At 36.7% G+C, this 17,935-nt stretch overlaps 1 protein-coding gene across 1 annotated transcript; it reads right to left on the bottom strand.

The window, feature by feature from the left end:
* Positions 1-2,156: 2,156 nt before the first annotated feature.
* LOC132609484 (uncharacterized protein At1g32220, chloroplastic-like) lies at positions 2,157-16,718 on the bottom strand. Its single transcript, XM_060323474.1, has 10 exons — positions 16,536-16,718; positions 12,909-13,026; positions 12,723-12,811; positions 11,031-11,086; positions 10,887-10,942; positions 9,512-9,605; positions 6,105-6,184; positions 4,061-4,103; positions 3,202-3,293; positions 2,157-2,738 (listed from the first exon to the last, which is right to left on the bottom strand). The coding sequence occupies exons 1-10, from the start codon at positions 16,577-16,579 to the stop codon at positions 2,559-2,561; spliced, it is 852 nt and encodes a 283-aa protein (XP_060179457.1). The 5' UTR covers positions 16,580-16,718; the 3' UTR covers positions 2,157-2,558.
* Positions 16,719-17,935: the final 1,217 nt, after the last annotated feature.

Raw genomic sequence — 17,935 nt, 5'->3', positions numbered from 1 at the left:
GCCTATAAGCTGCTAGTCTAACTTATTTGTTTTGGTTTATAAGCTGTAATAAGTTGGGTAGTCTAACTTATTTTTTTTGGCTTATAAACTGTTTTTAGCTTATAAGCTGCTTTAGATAAGCTAAGTCAAATGGATCCAATTATTTTTTTGAGCTTATTTTAAGCATAAAATGACTTTAAGTTAGTCAGTCAAACACTCAAAAAAACTGAAAACAACTTATAAGCAACTTATAAGCAAATCCAAACGGGCTCTAAGAATGTTGTGGTGATGTTACTTAAGACTACTTTGGAACCTTCCTAAAGAAGGGAAGGCTGTCAATCCATTCTAAATTTATTTTCGAGATCTCATGACCATCTATTGTATGTATGTAATTGTAGTGTAAAAGTCTCTGTGATGTAAACTAAACGCAGAGAGAGAGAGAGAGAGAAACAAAGGAAACAGAGGGAAAGAAACAAATTGAAAAGGAAAGATTGGGAGTTATTAGGTTTACCAAAATTAAAGCCTAAAATTAAGGAAAATACAAATTTTCTTAAGTTGCTAGATATTGAAAACGGAAAAGGGTCAAATATGCCCCTACACTATCATAAAAGGTAAAGTATATCCTTCGTTATACTTTGGGTCCAAATATACCCTCCACGATATACTTTGAGTTTCAATATATTCCTCCGTTATACTTTGGGTTCAAATATACCCTCCTCCGTTAAAATTGTCCATGGTTGACATGAGATCTGACGTGGCATTGAAAACTCAGTGAGGTGGACACCACATGGCATGCCATCTCACCACACCAACTCATTTACCCCTCTCTTCCCCTTCTTCTTCCACCACTACCATCTCCCCCCTCCACAACCTTTTTCTTCATTGCTGGTACAATAGTTCTCTCTCTTTTTAATTTGATTTCTTGGCTTTATGATTTTGATTTCCATAGAGGGTGGGAGTTTGGATGATATATATGTATACAGAAACCAGTTATTTTCTATCTTTCCACATATGAGAGCACGATGTTCTCTGTGTTAATTAATTAGTTGCATATAGTAGAATTTATTCAAAGAGAAGCTGCCTCTTCAAACCATTTGCTTTGGAAAAACCAATTGTCTGAATAATCTCATCATTTGTGAGTATAAATTTTCGGGTTTGGTATCCTCAATTCTGCGGAAAAAGAGAGAGGTACCTGTTAAGTGTTTCGAAAAATTGAAGAAACGGATCGGGTCAAAGGATTTGGATTTAAAAGTGAGTAGATTTATTTTTAAAAACTAAATAATATATGTGTCAATCATAATAAGCCATGTGGCTTTTCAAAATTGAAAAAAGTCTTTCAAGTTAATGGTGGTGCAGTGGTACCAATGGTGGCAAAGATTGTGGAGCAGAGGAGATGGTAGCGATGGAAGAAGGGGAAGAGGGGTAAATGGGTTGGGATGGTGAGATGGCATGTCATGTGGTGTCCATCTCACCGGATTTTCAGTGTCACGTCATATTTCATGTCCACCATGGACAATTTTAACGGAAGAGGGGTATATTTGAACTTATAGTATAACGCAAGGCTATATTTGAACCCAAAGTATAACGAGAACGGTATATTTGAACTCAAAGTATAACGAGAAATGTATATTTCTAATAGTACAGGGGTATATTTGACCCTTTTCCGTAGTGAAAAAATATTAAGTATTAAAAGATGGAAACTCGAAATGAAATCACTAATCACGCTAGGAATTTCAACTTGCCTAAAAATCTGAGATGCACATTGATGAAAATAAACTTAGCTGCTTCCTAGCTCCGTATATTTGGTCAAGGAAAATAGGCCAATTGTACTGATGATCGGTTTTGAACCAAAGACCCCCCCAGTATGAAAGTGACTTAAATTGGTCATCTCTCTTTCTTTGATTAAACATATAATCAATTCAACACTACTTGTGGACAAACTCCGAAACGAAATGGTTCCACTGGTTAGAACACCGCCCTGTCAAGACAAAAGCTTTGGATTCCACCCCGTCCGGGATATTATACTGTACTTTATAAGGCATTCATCAGCCAATCCTAGGCAAATAATCGAAAAAGTAGAACATTTCACTAAAAGCTACTGCACCTCTACCTTTGACCAGATGATCATTCTCAAAAACCCTGCAGAAGCTAGTACCATATTGTTCATCTATGCGTGGTCAACATTAAAATAATGCATTGTCATTTCTAAATTTGTAAACCACTTGCACAGATTCAACTAGTCTTTCACACCAGTACAAGTTGATGGAGCTGTTTTGCTTGAAACTAAAGCGAGAAGGTAAGAAGAAAAAATGGAAACCGATACTTAGTGCGTCCATTTTCTTACAATCAAAAGAACAGCCAGGCTGCTGCCTATTTAGCCACAAGCAGACGAATGACATTTAAGAAAATACTGATTCCAGAAGCACCGTTTATTTATTGAATGGAACCATATCTATTCTATCTCGGAAAAAGTACACTTTACCATCGGGATATATTTGAAAATTGGAACTTGTGGGTGTTTGAGGATTAAAAACGAATTCCGCCTTTGGTATCATTATTTTCAGGTGAAATCATTCACCTTATACAGATCTTTGCTGGCTGTAGCGTAAGATTCCATGAACATCAATCACACCAGGAGGGAATACAGGATCTGTTGCCGCTCTGACTGCAACTCTAGCTACCGCAGTGACGTTCACAGGAGGAGTAAACAGTGGCCCAACAAGGGGTATTTGACTCAGTGGTTTTGCACGTTGCAGAATCTGAAAATGTAACCAACAGAACCTTTAACCAACAATGTACAAACATACCAAGAGAAACTATCACAATGCACAAATAGGAAAATATTGCAGGGATGAAAGATTCATATAGCACGACCATTCAATTGTATGGATCTGACAGGAGGCAAAGGAAGGAGTCATGTTTCTTTTCCATGATACTTATTATTTTATATATTTATTTTGTGCAGAGGGGACAACGGGGTTTGAGGGGCTTTGCGTCTTTGGATAATAGAGCAATGCTCAATTTAATAACCTAAGCAGTTTCATTAAGGAACGACTGCTGGACGAAACGAAAAACTAATCTCTCTAGCATGTACATTATAAAAAGAAAAAATGCAACTCAACGTGAGTAGTACAAATTTAGTTCATTTTCCAGGATGATGAAGCAGTATGTGCATTAGTCGTGCTACCTGAAAAGGAGTAAGATTAAGCAAATTGTACCCACCATCTCTAGAGGAGAACCAACTACACCGAGGGGTAACTTCATACTCCCAACACGACGGGTTCCATAGATAAATCCTGGCCTCAGAATTATTCCTGAAAAAGACATGATACAGCCAGATGCTTTTTACGAACATGAGATGAGTCTAACACTTTGCCTTAAGCATCAGAACAAAAACACAATCATAAGCAGAAATTATCTTCCAAGAATTACTATCTTGTGCAATAAAATAAAGGTGAAAAGCATCAGGTCCATCATTCCAGGAAAATTTCCATCTTTAACAAATACTGTTTCTCTATCAACCCTTTTGCTCTTTTCTCCTGTGTTTTGTGGAGCTAGGTTGAATAAGTGCTAAACTCAATAATCCTCAAATTTTTAACAAACTAATTTGAGCCACCTAGGTCACCAATTCAGCATACTGTCTTCCATCCATCTAAATGCTCCTCACATAATTCCTCCAACCCTTCACTGACACATGTTGCATAAGCCGCCTCTAATGGGCCGGTGTAATTTACTATAAAGGCATGACAAGAAACTAGCTAAATCGTCGGAGAGGGAAATCCCTAAAGAAGCTCTAATAGCGTGTTACATTGATCCTGCAGTGAGTTATCCTACCAGAAAGTGTTTGGACGAAGTAAGTGAAGAACAGGACAGAAGATTAAGTTGAACTTATGGTTATGATCTGCTGACAATTACCAAAAGATATTAACTTATCAAAAGTTTGCGAAAAATAACCGTATCACCCTACATGAAACAAAGAAATTGTCTATCACAGCACTGCAAGTCACACAGTTAAATAGACATAGTGGACTGACCGCACCCAAAAGTGGTTAGGTACCCAATGAAAACCGAAACAGCTTACCTCCATATGGATATCTTGTTAGCAGCTCAGTTTCAGCAGCTCTCTGCATGCATAATACAGACATGAGCCAGAAGAACAAAAAGGTCACTTTCACAAGTTTCAAAATGTTATCCCCTCACAACCTACCTAACAGTAACCTCCACCACCATGTGCCAATTTAATTATTTCTTCACTATTACATCCCTAGACCCTAATATGTATTTATTCAATTTGTCCGTGCAAGTCCTCCAAAATTGTTTACATCTAAGGTACCTGAAGTCCATTTGAAAATTCTTCTTACATTGTTTTTTTCCTTTTCGGGTTAAAGATGGGGGGTGGAGACGGAATTGACATAACTGGTGCTCTAGTGTCTATTAATTATTATTTTTCAGAAATGGATGATTCCAAACAGCAGAGGACCCCTTGGAGGAATTATCAACCTGCCCCAAGCATTTTCTTAGAGGTTTGAAATTACCAACCCAAAGAACAAGCACAACATCTAAGTTAATCAAATGATACCAACTACATCTATATCTGACCATGAGTAGCATATCATATGTGTCTGGATCCATTAAACATGAGCAAGGAAACTATTACAAAATATTACGTAAAATACCTTAAGATATTACGTGTTTATTATAGAATATTTAGTCATTAGTATGGGGAATTCGCATGCCTACAGGAAAGTAAATGGACAGGGCAAAAGGCTAGAGAAATGGGTACCAAGGGTTAAAAATTAAGATATTGTGGGATAAATAAAACTAGGAATGGGGTGGAATTATTGTAGAACCAGGACTTAAGATTGTAGAGGTAAAACGAGTTGCATTAAGACTTGTTTGGGGAAAGGAGAAAGTTAATGATATTAATGGACACTTGGTTCAAGGGATTCCAGGAAAACAACAAATCTTTATCGGGAGATATTTAAATGCTCACTTAGGTAAAGAAAGCGACGGTTTAGATCGAGTCACGGGGTTATGGTTATGGTTCTAGGAATGACGAGGAGAAGGCTATCTTAGAAATCGCTTTAGCTTATGATTTAGTGGCAGCTAATACATATTTTAGAAAAGAGAAATTCTCACGGTAACCATAGTCAAGTAGACTTTATCCTTACTAGAAGACGTGATAGATTTACACAATGAATGTAAGGATATTCCAAGAGAAGAGATGACGACACAACATAGGTTAGTGACCTTAGATGTAAAAGCTTAAGAATAGGGCGAAAACGATACTACTAGAAAATAACCGCAAATTAGGTGTTGGACATTAAATGGCGCTAACCAGTTTGTGTTTTAATAAAAACTACAGGAGAAGGGAGCTTTGGACTTAGAGGGAGACAGAGACATCCTGTGGAAGGAAATGTCAGGTTGCATTGAGAAAATGGTAACTGAAGCGTCAGGTGAGTGTAAAGGTCTAGAACCTCAACCACAGGAACCTTAGTGGTAGAATGAGAATGTACAAAGAGTTATTGAAAGCTAAAAGAGTGTTAGGAAGTTGTCAAAAACAGAAGAGGAAAAAACCTTTGAAGAATACAAAGAGAGCTAAGGGGGAAGCTAAGAAGGATATTAATAAAACCCGAGGTGAAGCTCTAGATGGCTTGTACCAACATCTAGGGACACGAGAAGGGGAGAAAATGTTTACACTAGCAGGACGGATAGAGAAGAAGGATTTAAACCAGGTGAAGTGCATTAAAAACAATCCTAAACAAGTGTTGGTTGGAGACATTTGTTCAAGTCAAACCAAGAGAAAAACATTTTGAACCTCAACATGTCTTCTGCACGACAGAAAAGGGAGCCTAACAATTGAAGAACGCCAGATTATTCAATTAAACCACGAAAGATTTTCAAAAGAAAACAAATTAATTGAGTTGACATTCAAGACTCGCAATAGCTCTTGGCTCATGCCTGGCAGAAATTTCTTTGGGACCGCCGAAAACATAAAAAGTTGAATCACCAAGGACAACATACTACACAATGTCTTTTTAGTACTCTGTAAGTAGAAGTTGACATCTTTTGCACATTCTTAATTAGTCATTCGTCTACATCAATCAAAAGTATTGAGCTTATACCTTCCCCTCATAATAACCCTGTAATACGTAATTTACAACACCAAAGTCTGCAGCGGAGATGTAAACAAATCTTTTAACTCCTGCACATAGAAATAAAAATATATTATAACAACATTACATCGACCACTCCAGCATGAACACAACATATTAGATCTACCAATACAGCAGGGCAGTCCTCATACATAAAAATGTATAATGTAGTTCTTCAGCAAAAACAGTTTTTAGTAGTTTATCCAAAATTGATGCCTAAGCAAGACATTCATCATGCAGACTGAGGATCTGATCTTCAATGCAAACCGATAAAATGTGCATATATGTTAAAGAGTCTAGTGAAGAGATGCACTGTTTATTTGATGAAGATAACATTAAAAGAGTAATTGGAGTGTTTACATAAGTACATACATTGCAAAGATATCCCTGGAATGTGTAAGAACTTCTAATGCATAAATGATCTCAAAATATTGTTATTTATTATTAGTTTGGTATACTGGAGATGAAAAATCTTACCATTCAAAGGTTTAGGTGATTATTTTATAACCCTCTAAAAGCGAAGACAGGCCAAAACTTGAATGATATGGCAAAAGAAGGTTATTAGTAGGAGGAAGAGTACAAGGAAGCGGATAGCTTATGCTCAAACAGAATAAATCCAAGAAGTAAAGCTTTGTAATCTCACTCGAGAAATCATTAACTACTTATCATGAATGCCCCACACTCCATCCCACACTGTCCCACACAAAGTAAGAACCAAATCTACCTTGAAATATACTAGGAATATACTCTGTGCAATATAGCATACCACAACCAACAAATACGTTTTCATACTCTTGTCGTTCTTGTTAGGAAAATATTGAATGACCGCTTGCACCCAAGGGTGTGGCCTAGCAGTCAATGAAGTGGGGGAGAACCATGAGGTCTCAAGTTCAAAGCCAATGGAGACAAAAAAATATTAGGTGATTTCTTCCTATCTGCACAAGCCTTGTTGGTGGACAGGGTTATCAGTACCTGTGCTCATGAAAGGTAGCAAGTATCTGGTATAAATAGTCGAGGTACACACGGGACACCACTGTCATAAAAACATATAGAACGGCCACTCACATTCGAAGAAGGAACGAGCAATACCAAAGTTCTAAAAATGAGGTGTACTTCTCATGTCCCATTTGTTTCTCTAGCCTTGGTTGTCTTATTATCTTGTTATTGTTTCTACTTATTGCTACTGCCTCTTTTTCACCGTTCTTTGAGCCGAGGGTCTATTGGAAACAGCCTCTCTACCTTCTCAAGATAGGGGTAAGGTCTGCAAACACAATACCCTTACCAGACACCAGCTGTGGGGATTACACTGGGTTTTTTGTTGTTGTACTTCTCATTTCCCATTTATATGATGGTGTTACCCAAAGTGTAAGATGGTAAATACACTTACAAATTATTTTAGTTATAGTTTAAAAAATTTATACGTAATGATTGAGAAGCTAGTTTGGCTTAAAAAACATGCAACTTCAAAGTTAGAATGGTTAAATAATTTTGATTTCTAAACGCATATCAAAGTTGTATAGGATAATATTATTAGTGGAATGATGCCGAACATCCGCATACCATCTTAGTGCCGAACATTCAGTTGAGACTAGGGAGAGCATCAGTTCCAACTGCATGTCTTGAGCATTGGAACGTGATCATGGTACTTAGGAAAGCCAAAATAATCATGAGATAATTCCACTTCTCTACAGTCAAACTTCAAAAGAAATGGAACTAGTGAGAAAAGAAATTAAGTTCCATTTGAATGAAATGTGAAATACGCATATTTAAGGCTCAAAGTTTAAAGGTAGAAGAGATGTCCAAACTAAAGGGTCCTCCAGAAGGTAAGTTAGGTCACTGTTATCTACTCCTATGGACACTAGGAAGAAGAAGGAAGGTGAACTCATGAAATAAATGATCATGCCCTTGAAGATGCAATTCTTTTACAAATTGCTGATCGTTGATCCTATGGCTGCACCAATTAGTTATCTAACCACTTTACTTCCAATACACTATGCTACAAAAAATTACTCCCTCCGTCCCAATTTAAGTGTCTTAGTTTGACTGGGCACGGAGTTTAAGAAATAAAGGGAGACTTTTGAATCTTGTGGTCTGAAATAAAAGATGTGTGTAGCCTTTTAAATCTTCTGGTCTCAAACTTGCCTTGGGATTGGAAAACTTACTAAATATAGAAAGAGGCACTCTTTTTGGGACAGACCAAAAGGAAAGTAAGACACTTAAATTGGGACGGAGGGAGTAAATCATTCACCAATATATCCACCACTACTGTTTTTGGGTGGCATTGAGACGGGGAGTAGTTATTAATCACCGCACCAAAGAGATTAGGTTCTTTTGAATATCCCAAAAACTTTTTTTTTTTTTTTTTTTTGAAATTGGTAACTATATATCCCAAAAACTATTTATCGAATATGGAAATGTTTTCGGCGCTTTATTATAGTCTTTCCTCCTACTTAGATAGGGCTCACAAAGTACAATCAACAAGACCCCCACATACCTCAACTATACCTGTCAAAAGAAATTCATACATCGAATATCAATAGTCAACTCCCATTGGGATTTGTAATAAAAGAGCTGACAAGCTTGCTTAGAGAAATGTGCTCCTCAAAAATAATAAAGACCCTTTCCAACAATTCAACATCGCTAACAAATGCTACCAATATCGGGTCCTTACAGGTAACTAACCTACTTTTACCTTCTTGAGGCAGCAATAAATATTAAAAATCCAGGTCAAAACGAAGCAATCAACTGTAAAAGCAATATCCAATGCGAATCCCAACAGGAATTGTTGAACTGTGTGACCATCTCAACTTAAAGCTTAAGTTGTTAGAGAGAGTAAACTTATATTTATTTGATCATATTCTCAACACGCCCCCTCACGTGCAAGCCTGATTCTTTTTCATGGTTCAAGCACGTGGAAATTCTTTTTGATAATGGTGGCGGTGCGACTCAATTCCAGGACCTCTGCCTGCTCTAATACCATGTTGAACTATGTGAACATCTCATCTAAGAGCTTAAGTTGTTAGAGAGAGCACACTTTTATTTATTTAATCATGTTCTCAACAGGAATCTCTAAGACTTCAAATTTAAGGCCAGAGAAAAACATAATTTGAAAAAAAAAAAAACGAGAATTATCTTAATACTGTGGAAGCTGCTTTGATTGGTAGAAAGAGGCAAGATTCCATCCATAGCAATTAATTAGAGACTTCATAGCATTACATCATTCTAATTCAGGTGAAGTTATCTACATATACAACTAAGCTTCTCTTATGGCAATCAGGAATCATAGTTTTCATGGTTGAGAAAAAAAAAATAGTTCAAAGCTACTCTCATACCAATATGAAGAGGTGCTTAAGTAGACTTTTATAGCTAGCTAATACCTTCTTCTGAAGCAGCTCTGATGGCATTTATATTAGCTGTCCCATTGATTTTATACATGTGTGAGTTAGAGCCGAACCCACCAACACAAGAAATCTGCAAAAATATTTTGTCATTGCTTAAGAGAGAAAACCTCCAGTCGTCATAACTTATCATATAAATAACATAAGAAGAAACTATGAACATAGTGGCTGTTCAGAAAGACTTCACGACAATCAGATTATATTGGATCAGAAACTTTAACTGGAAAAAGCATAGACAAATATCTCAGAACCTAAAGAGGAGGGAAGACATACTTTATCAGTAAGTCCATTTAATTGAAGCTGTGAATGAAAAGAAATAGATAAGGCTATCCACCAGTACAGGTAAATTTAACTGTTTTCTGGATATTGTGAAGCTCTATAAATGACCCTGTTCATTTTCAAACCACTAGGGATCCAACTTACTTTCCTTTATTCATAGCAAAAATTCTCAGTTTTGAAGGTAATAAGATAGTAGAGTCGAGAACGTCTAGTCTCACACCAATTATACACCTGCATTAATTAGTCCAATTATTCTATCACTCCGCTCAATAAGCAACATAAGAAACAAACTCTCTCTCTCTCTCTCTTATTTAACCAGCCAGTCTACGAAACACGAAGCCTGCTAGCCCTACGAATCCGGGTTTGCGCCGCGTAGGCCACTATGCGTAAGACTCTCTAGCACGAAGTTCTGATTAGGGCTTGAACCCAAGACCTCCGTGAAGGGATCCCAACCATCCCAGACACCCCATGGCGACAGACACACTCTCTCCCTCTCTCTCTCTCTCTGGTACAACCAATCTGACTGATTGACTATTTGCATACTGTATCTAACTTCTTACACCCTATTAAACAAAGATAAACCAGATAGTCCCTTCATAACGTGGAGAATCAGCTCTTCCTACTATTATCATGCACAAAGCTCAGAAGAAGTTTCAGTACGAAAAGAATCCATCAGCAACAGTCAGCGGAATTATATCAGCATCAATGACCCAAAAAATATTCTTCAGTTTTTAACACAGATTAGCATCTTCTTCCATAAAAACGATTCTTCAGAAAATACCACATATTAACAACGCATCTTGTGCAAAACTAAAACATGATTACCAATTTTTTTAAGCAAAGGGAAAACCTTTAAACGTGGCAGCCAACAACTTTCTTAGACGGATTACTAAAATAAGGAGGAAAATCTTGCCAGCAACCACTGAACTTTCAAATTATCCACCCCCGCAAAAAGGAGGAGATAAACAGAACCAACAAAAGATAGATAGCAGTATTTCTGCTTCAGTCTGCTGTAACCCACTAAAGATTCCAGCTAGCAATTATGGTAAAATTCAGGGCTAGAGGCAGTACATACAACAGAAGTTACTCCCTTGAGTGCATCCTTCCATGAATCAGTTGAAAATAGGTTTCCTGTCAGGAGGAGAAAATGCATAGAAGGCCCATCAGCATCATACAAAAGAAGAGTTAAAAGTAAGTTGCACGATGAGAAATAGCCAACCTTGATGCCAAATCACACTGTTAGCCCACGAATCTTGTATCGACGACCTTCCTGTTCTATAAAAAGGCCAAAAAATGATCTGAGCAACAAGATTGGCAACCTAACAAGAATGCCAACTAGAGAAGGGTCATAGCCTAGAGGGACCTCAGAATACGATAGACGATAAGAGGACACAATAGAACACTTAGACTGCCCCGCTCCCTTTGACTAAGTCCAAAAACTATTTTAAGCACATTTATATTACATATAGACGGCATCCACGTGGAACTTAAAAAAGAGGGGGAAAAAAAAACTCCTGTCATGCATGGTTTTGCATTGACATATGGAAACAGAAAGCGCAAGGAAAAAAGAACCAACAACATGGTGCCTAATATTGAGAGGATTGATAGGCAAACTCTCTTCCCCTAAATGATTATAAACAAACTGCATTCACTTTGTCAGATAATAATTCCTCTTCAGTTTTCTTTTGGATAAGGAAAAAAGACTCCATCACGAGAGAGAATTCATGCAAGAGGAAAACCCATTAACATAGAATGTTCAGAACAAGTTAACTTTAATGCAACAGCCAGTTCCAGTCCTTCATTAAGCTTATCAATCTCTTTTTTTTTTGAGAATGGTAATGTTAAGCTTATCAATACAAAGTAACTTCAATTCAAGTTGATCGGTAAAGAGTCATTATGTACATGTGAACACTCTTTTCCATATAAATGAAGCCCTAAGATTTGGAGTAGTACGGTGTACCAAGCTATCTAATGCTGTACTAAGGAGTGGAAGGATGTCAACCAAGTGGAGAAAGACTACCTTGATTCCACTATATAAGAACAAATGAGATATTCAAAGTTGTGCGAACTTCATCACGTCAAACTTATGAGCTATACAATGAAATCGTGGTAAATAATGATAGTGCTTAGATTTAGAGGAAAGAAACCAATTTGGATTTACACCTGCTTGATCAGATGATGTATTGTTCCTGAAAAATGGAACTTTATAGGGAGAGGAGAAAGGATCTACACATGGTATTTATTGACCTGGAGAATAAGCATATAAAAAGTGGTCTCGGCTACGACTGGAGAAAAAAGAAATTCATATTCAATATATGAATCTCACAAAAAGTATATGTATGAAGGAACAGTCACATACGCTATAGGACATACAAAGGAGTTCCTCTTCCCCATCAGTTACACTAGTGATTTGCATTGAGCGCCTAATTTTTTACTCTAGTTATGGATAAGCTAGTTAACTATATTTAAGATCGAGTCTAATGATGTATGCTATGTGCAGATGATATTATATTAATCGGATATCTACCAAATTGAAAAGAAAGTTCTATAAAACAGTAGTGAGACTAGCAATGTTATATAGGGGTGAATTTTGGACCTCTAAAGTCAAACATATTCCACAAGATGAGTGTAAATGTGGATGTTTAGATTGATATGCACTTTCACACGATTAGACAAAATAGAAATGATCATATCTGCAAGAAGGTGCAAATGGTAGGTATAAAAGAAAAATCGGAGGTCACTCGTTACTTGAGATGATGTAGTCAAGAATATTGGATTTTGTTAGCACCCAAAAAAGGACAAATTCCTGCAAAACCTAGAAGTACCCGACAAGACAGTTCCTAAGGGGATGTTCATGCTACAGTGCAGCAGACATGTATAACTAACTGACCGTGAAAGTGAAGCTAGATACCTGCTAAGACTAGCAACTGTAAGACCACGATCCAGAGCTTCTTTGCACACATGTGAGCCGACAAATCCATTTCCACCGAGCACAAGTAACTGAAGTGAAAGTTTAAAGAGACTTCAAATGAATGAGTGCAAGCAGCAACATATTGACAGTGATATAGTCCCACTAAAACTTTAAAAGCGTTAACACCTTCTCCGTTGGTGGTGGAGGCGTATTTACTGTTTCTGCTTCCTCAACTTTAAAGGGCTCATCTGTTTTATTGGATTCAGTTGACAAAAGCCGCACATTTCTGGATGATGCAACACTCCTGTTTAAAAAATTGTAAATCAGCCAAACTAGAAGAACATAAATCTCCAAATGATTGAAATTATACCTCAATTTTACCACAAAAAAAGTAATGGTTTCCCAGTAGAATTAGGCAATAAAGCAAAAATGAGAAGAGAAAACTTACCAAATGCACGGTCGTAGGAGTGTATAGATAACCTAAAGATATCTAAACAAGAATAACATCAGTGGCTAATATGGAGGAATTGAGATACCTTAGAATTCCATGATCATTCTAGTCACGTGCAACAGAAATAAACTGCTTCAGATGTTTTAGGCTTATTTATCAATAAAACTTGAAAACTCAAGAACACATCCCATATTTAGATCACCTTTAATATTGTGGTAGTTTTCTTTATTGTTAATAGTGTTGTGGTATCTCGCAGCAAAAATATCTCTTCACCTACGCATATAATGAATGATTGGATTCTTTTTTCTTTGGCATACACATAGATAGACACCTTAGCTGGCAAGTAACTTTGAGAATGCGCATCTAGACACCTCAACTTGGTTTAAGTTGCCACGTAAACACACCCATCCTACATGGAATTTAGTGTGAGTTACATGGCATTTTGAGCGTGTTTACGGGGCTAACTTAAACCAAGTTGAGGTGTCTAGATATGCATTCTCAAAGTTGGGGTGTTTACTTGCCAGTTGACAACTTTAACCCCCAAATTAAGGTGTCTATCTATGTATTATGCCTTTTCCTTTCAAGTTAAAAACTAGGGCATTTAAGAACCAATAAGACTCTATAGGGCAATCTGTTGGAGAAACAAGGGAAAATAGAACAACAACAACATATCCATTGAAATCCCACAAAGTGGGGAGGATAGAGTATATGCAGACCTTACCCTTACCTCGGGAGGTAGAGAGGTTGTTTCCAGGAGACCCTCGGCACAAGAACAAGCAATTCAAAGCAGTAAAAACAAGTCATGGCAAAATATTATAAAAAGCATGACTGAAAAAAGAAGCAGCAACTAGAACAGTAAATGTTATATATTTACAAGAAAATACAAATAGGGCTTTAGTCGTGCAGTGCACTGTTCTAAGAAACTATTCAACCGTGTGAAAGTTTCCCAGAATTAAACAAGCCTTCCTCTATTAGAGGAAGCAGGAACAACAAAATGTAGATTACAAAACCACCAAGTTGTGAAAGAGAGTAGGTATGAGCGAGTGATAGTTAGGCTAAATCTTGGTATTCAAATGATGAAATCATAATGAGGTATTTATAGGTATAGGAGATGGACCCACTTTTCTAAGAACATGACAAGTGGGACAGTCGTCACTAACCATGACACGTGTCACATTTTGGTTCACCTTTTAGACACTTGTCCTAAATAGTGACAAGTGTAAAGAACCTCCCATTTTGGCCAATTAAAACAGTATGACTTGTCCAACTTAGGACAAGTGTCACTAATCTTCCCAAATAGCCAATAGTCTTTGGACTATGAACCAAACTTAGATCGGTAAAATACGACTTACAAAATTATTGGTGAAATATAATATTTTCATGACCTAATAATTCCTATTGTATGTCAAAGATTTTAGCAGTCGACATTGTGACCCCCACAATTATGTTGTTCGACGCGGTTTTGCACGAATAGGTCATGTGCATGCCTAATTATCCATGAGAGCCCTCGAGACTTGACCAAAATCTCATAGAAGTGGCCCCACTCCACTCTCATTAAGTGAATTCATCAAGTGACCAGATATCAAATCAATTGATTGCATTTTCTTTATGTATGAGACACTGTCCTAGGGACCTAGTCTGACATGCCATACAAAAAAGGCTCAACCATATTAGCAAAAGCAGGTATGTTTTCATTGATAACATTGTCATGGCTATAATATCCCTCGCCCACAAAAGTACTATTTCTAGTTGACAAGACCTTATCATCTTCCTAAGGAACCTTCATCCCAACTTCTCCTAATAATTCCACAAAAACCAACTTGTTTGGATATTAGGAACACGCAATACATCACTCAATGCTAGAGTCTTACTAGATGTGAGTTTGAAAAGAACTTTTTTATTTCTAAGAACTTGAGTTGTCCTTGAGTCACCAAGATAAACAATTTCCACCCTAGGTGTAAGATATAAAGTCTTTTCTTGTTGGCACAAATGTGCCTAGTAGCACCAGAGTCTATCACTCAATCTCTCATATTGGCCATAGGATTTATTTAGGAAATGACCACAACAATTCTATCATCCACTTTAGGCAAAATCACCTTGGGCTTAGCTGAATTGTCATTTTTTTTTTTAATGACATGGGAACCCGCAGCCGCTACCCTTTCGGGCCGGTGCACACAGGGTAAACCCAGCTCCTGTGCAATAGCTCGCAAACCACACAGAAGAGATAACCCGCACTAGGCAAGCCCCGTGCGACGAGCTCGACCCAGAAGGCAAATTCCCTGCTATCGTAGGCAGGGGGTTTCGAACCTGAGACCTCCATTATGAAAGCCGAATTGTCATTTTTCCAAAATCTTTTCTTGCATTGAGGTGCACTTCCCTTTAAAAAATTTGGTAGTATCAGCAATAGTATCGGAAGCAAGCATTGTTTGTCATAATTTCTTACATTGTTGGAGAGATAAGGGGCAAATAGAACAATAAATGTTAGCAATATTAGATATTTCAAAAGAATCTTTGTCCAAAATGTCATGTCTTGTGGACAAGTGTCTAAAGACTATTGGCTAACCAGAAGGTTAGTGACACTTGCCCTAATTTGGACACGTATCAATGTTTAATTAGCCAACATGGCAAGTTCTTGACACTTGTCATTATTTAGAACAAGTGTCCTAAAGGTGAACCAAAATGTGACACGTGTCATGGTTACTGACAGGTGTCATGACACGTGTCATGCTCCCAACAAAGTGGACCCATCTCCTACACCTACCCCATTATGATTTCATCATTTGAATATCAAGAATTAGCATAAATACCCCATTATGATTTCATCATTTGAATACCAAGAATTAGCCTAACTATCGTTCCATCATAACTACTCTCGTTCACAACTCGTTCCATCATAACTACTCTCGTTCACAACTCGTTCCATCATAACTACTCTCGTTCACAACTTGTTCCTCTCTTTTTTATATTTTGTTGTTCCTACTCCCTCTAATAGAGGAAGACTTGTTTAATCCTAGGAAACTTTCATCCTGCTGAAATAGTTTCTTAGGATAGTGCATCGCACGACTCAAACCTATTTGTATTTTTCCATAAATAGATAACATTTATTGTTCTATTTTCCCCTTGTTCTCCAACAGAATGTCGAGGTATATATTTTAGGCCATTTGTTTGATATTATAAATTGGGATTTAAAACCTCTCTTCACACGCAATACGTTCCTTAACTCAAAATTAACAAAATCCACAATATACAGATACAATCAACAATGCAGGAAATTAAACATAACCATTAAAAACAAAACGAGCATTTCAGTTTGTTCTTCTATTCTGTACAAAATATGAAATTAGGGCCACAAAATGGCTTACGAGAATCTGGAGAGAGCCAATCGAGCTTGGATTAAACGTGACATGATCCGTTCACCTTTCCACTGAATTGCAAATTGAATACAGAAAATGTCTGGGTTTTTTTTTTTTTTTTTTTGGTAGTGATGCTGCTGCTGCTATGTGTATTTACTGTTTAAAGGTTAGTTAGAGAGAGAGAGATTTACGTGGACGGTTTATGTAGCAGCACGTAAGTGGAACATGTGGCTTAATATGTGCCCAACCATGTCTTGTGAGTTTAAATTTTTGTCATTTTAATATATCATAATAATAAACTTAAATAAATACTACTCCCCCCATTTCAAAGGTATTTTTTTGGCACACCACTGTAAGAAAAAGAAAAAAAAAAACCACTCACTTCTTCTAGATTTATTTTTACTAATTTATCCTTAATTAAATATCTTGAATAAAAAGTGAATCTTTAATGATTTTTCGGTCATGTGAAATTACGTTTATTTAAATAATAAGGTAAAATCAAAAGAAAAAATAAATATTTTCTTGATTTTGTGAAACAAAGCTTATTTTGAAATGGAGGAAGTAGTTTGTTTTGTGTAGTAAATATATATATTTTATTGTTAAAAGAAGTTAATTAAGCTAGTCATATTTAGTTTCGATAGTACAAAGTCTAAATAAATTAGAAATAAAGGACAGCTAAAAAGGGGCTAGTGCACATATACCAGATTTTGGCACACCCATTTAAGTTGTAGCTGCAGTGTTTAATTTTTTATAAGCTTAGCAATTTTAGAATTAACTTTCAAGTTTCAACATATGTAATTGAATTTGTGTCCAAAGTTACACAATTAGCATGAAAGTCTGGCATATTTTTTGTGCTTGCGACATGCACTCAGAAGTTTGACTTGCTAAGGCCAAACTTCCGACATATACGTTTGAAATTTGTATTGAAAGTCTCAAACTGTAAGTGTTGAAAGTTTGGCTTGCCAAGACCAAACTCCGATATTCACATCTAAAGTTAAGCTTCTAATGTCTTAATTCAAATGTATATATTTGAAACTGAGAGTAGTTTTTTTTTAAATTTAAACTACCAATCTTCATTCCCAGGGGCAGACCCATGTATTAGGTTTAGGTGCTCGAGCACCCATTAGCCCAAGCGGATACTCTATGTAGACATATAAAAAATATTGAAATTTTGATATAAAACAATAAATAGCACCCAAGAAGCAATAAAAGATCGTGATGCTTTGGTTAAAAGGTGGAAAGCTTAAGGCTAAGCCAAGGCCAAGCAGGAGTGGAGTTCAAACCCTACACAAAGCAATATATTTTTTTGTTGATTTTAAGATGAGCACCTAGGACCATTGAATTCTAGGTCCGCCACTGTTCATTCCTACTAATGTTTTCAAGCTTTTTCGATAATATTCAAATAATTT

This window comes from Lycium barbarum, chromosome 9 (genome assembly GCF_019175385.1).
Source record: "Lycium barbarum isolate Lr01 chromosome 9, ASM1917538v2, whole genome shotgun sequence".
Taxonomy (NCBI): domain Eukaryota; kingdom Viridiplantae; phylum Streptophyta; class Magnoliopsida; order Solanales; family Solanaceae; genus Lycium; species Lycium barbarum.
The sequence above is the reverse complement of the archived record's forward strand: the minus strand, read 5'-3'. Positions and strand labels throughout refer to the sequence as shown.

Coding starts and splice junctions, on each gene's coding strand:
- LOC132609484 (XM_060323474.1), bottom strand. CDS start 16,579: ATGTCACGTTTAATCCAAGCTCGATTGGCTCTCTCCAGATTCTC. Junction 9,606..10,886: donor TCAAGGGAGTAACTTCTGTT/GTATGTACTGCC, acceptor ATATTTTTGCAG/ATTTCTTGTGTTGGTGGGTT. Junction 2,739..3,201: donor TTGGTTCTCCTCTAGAGATG/GTGGGTACAATT, acceptor TTACATTTTCAG/ATTCTGCAACGTGCAAAACC.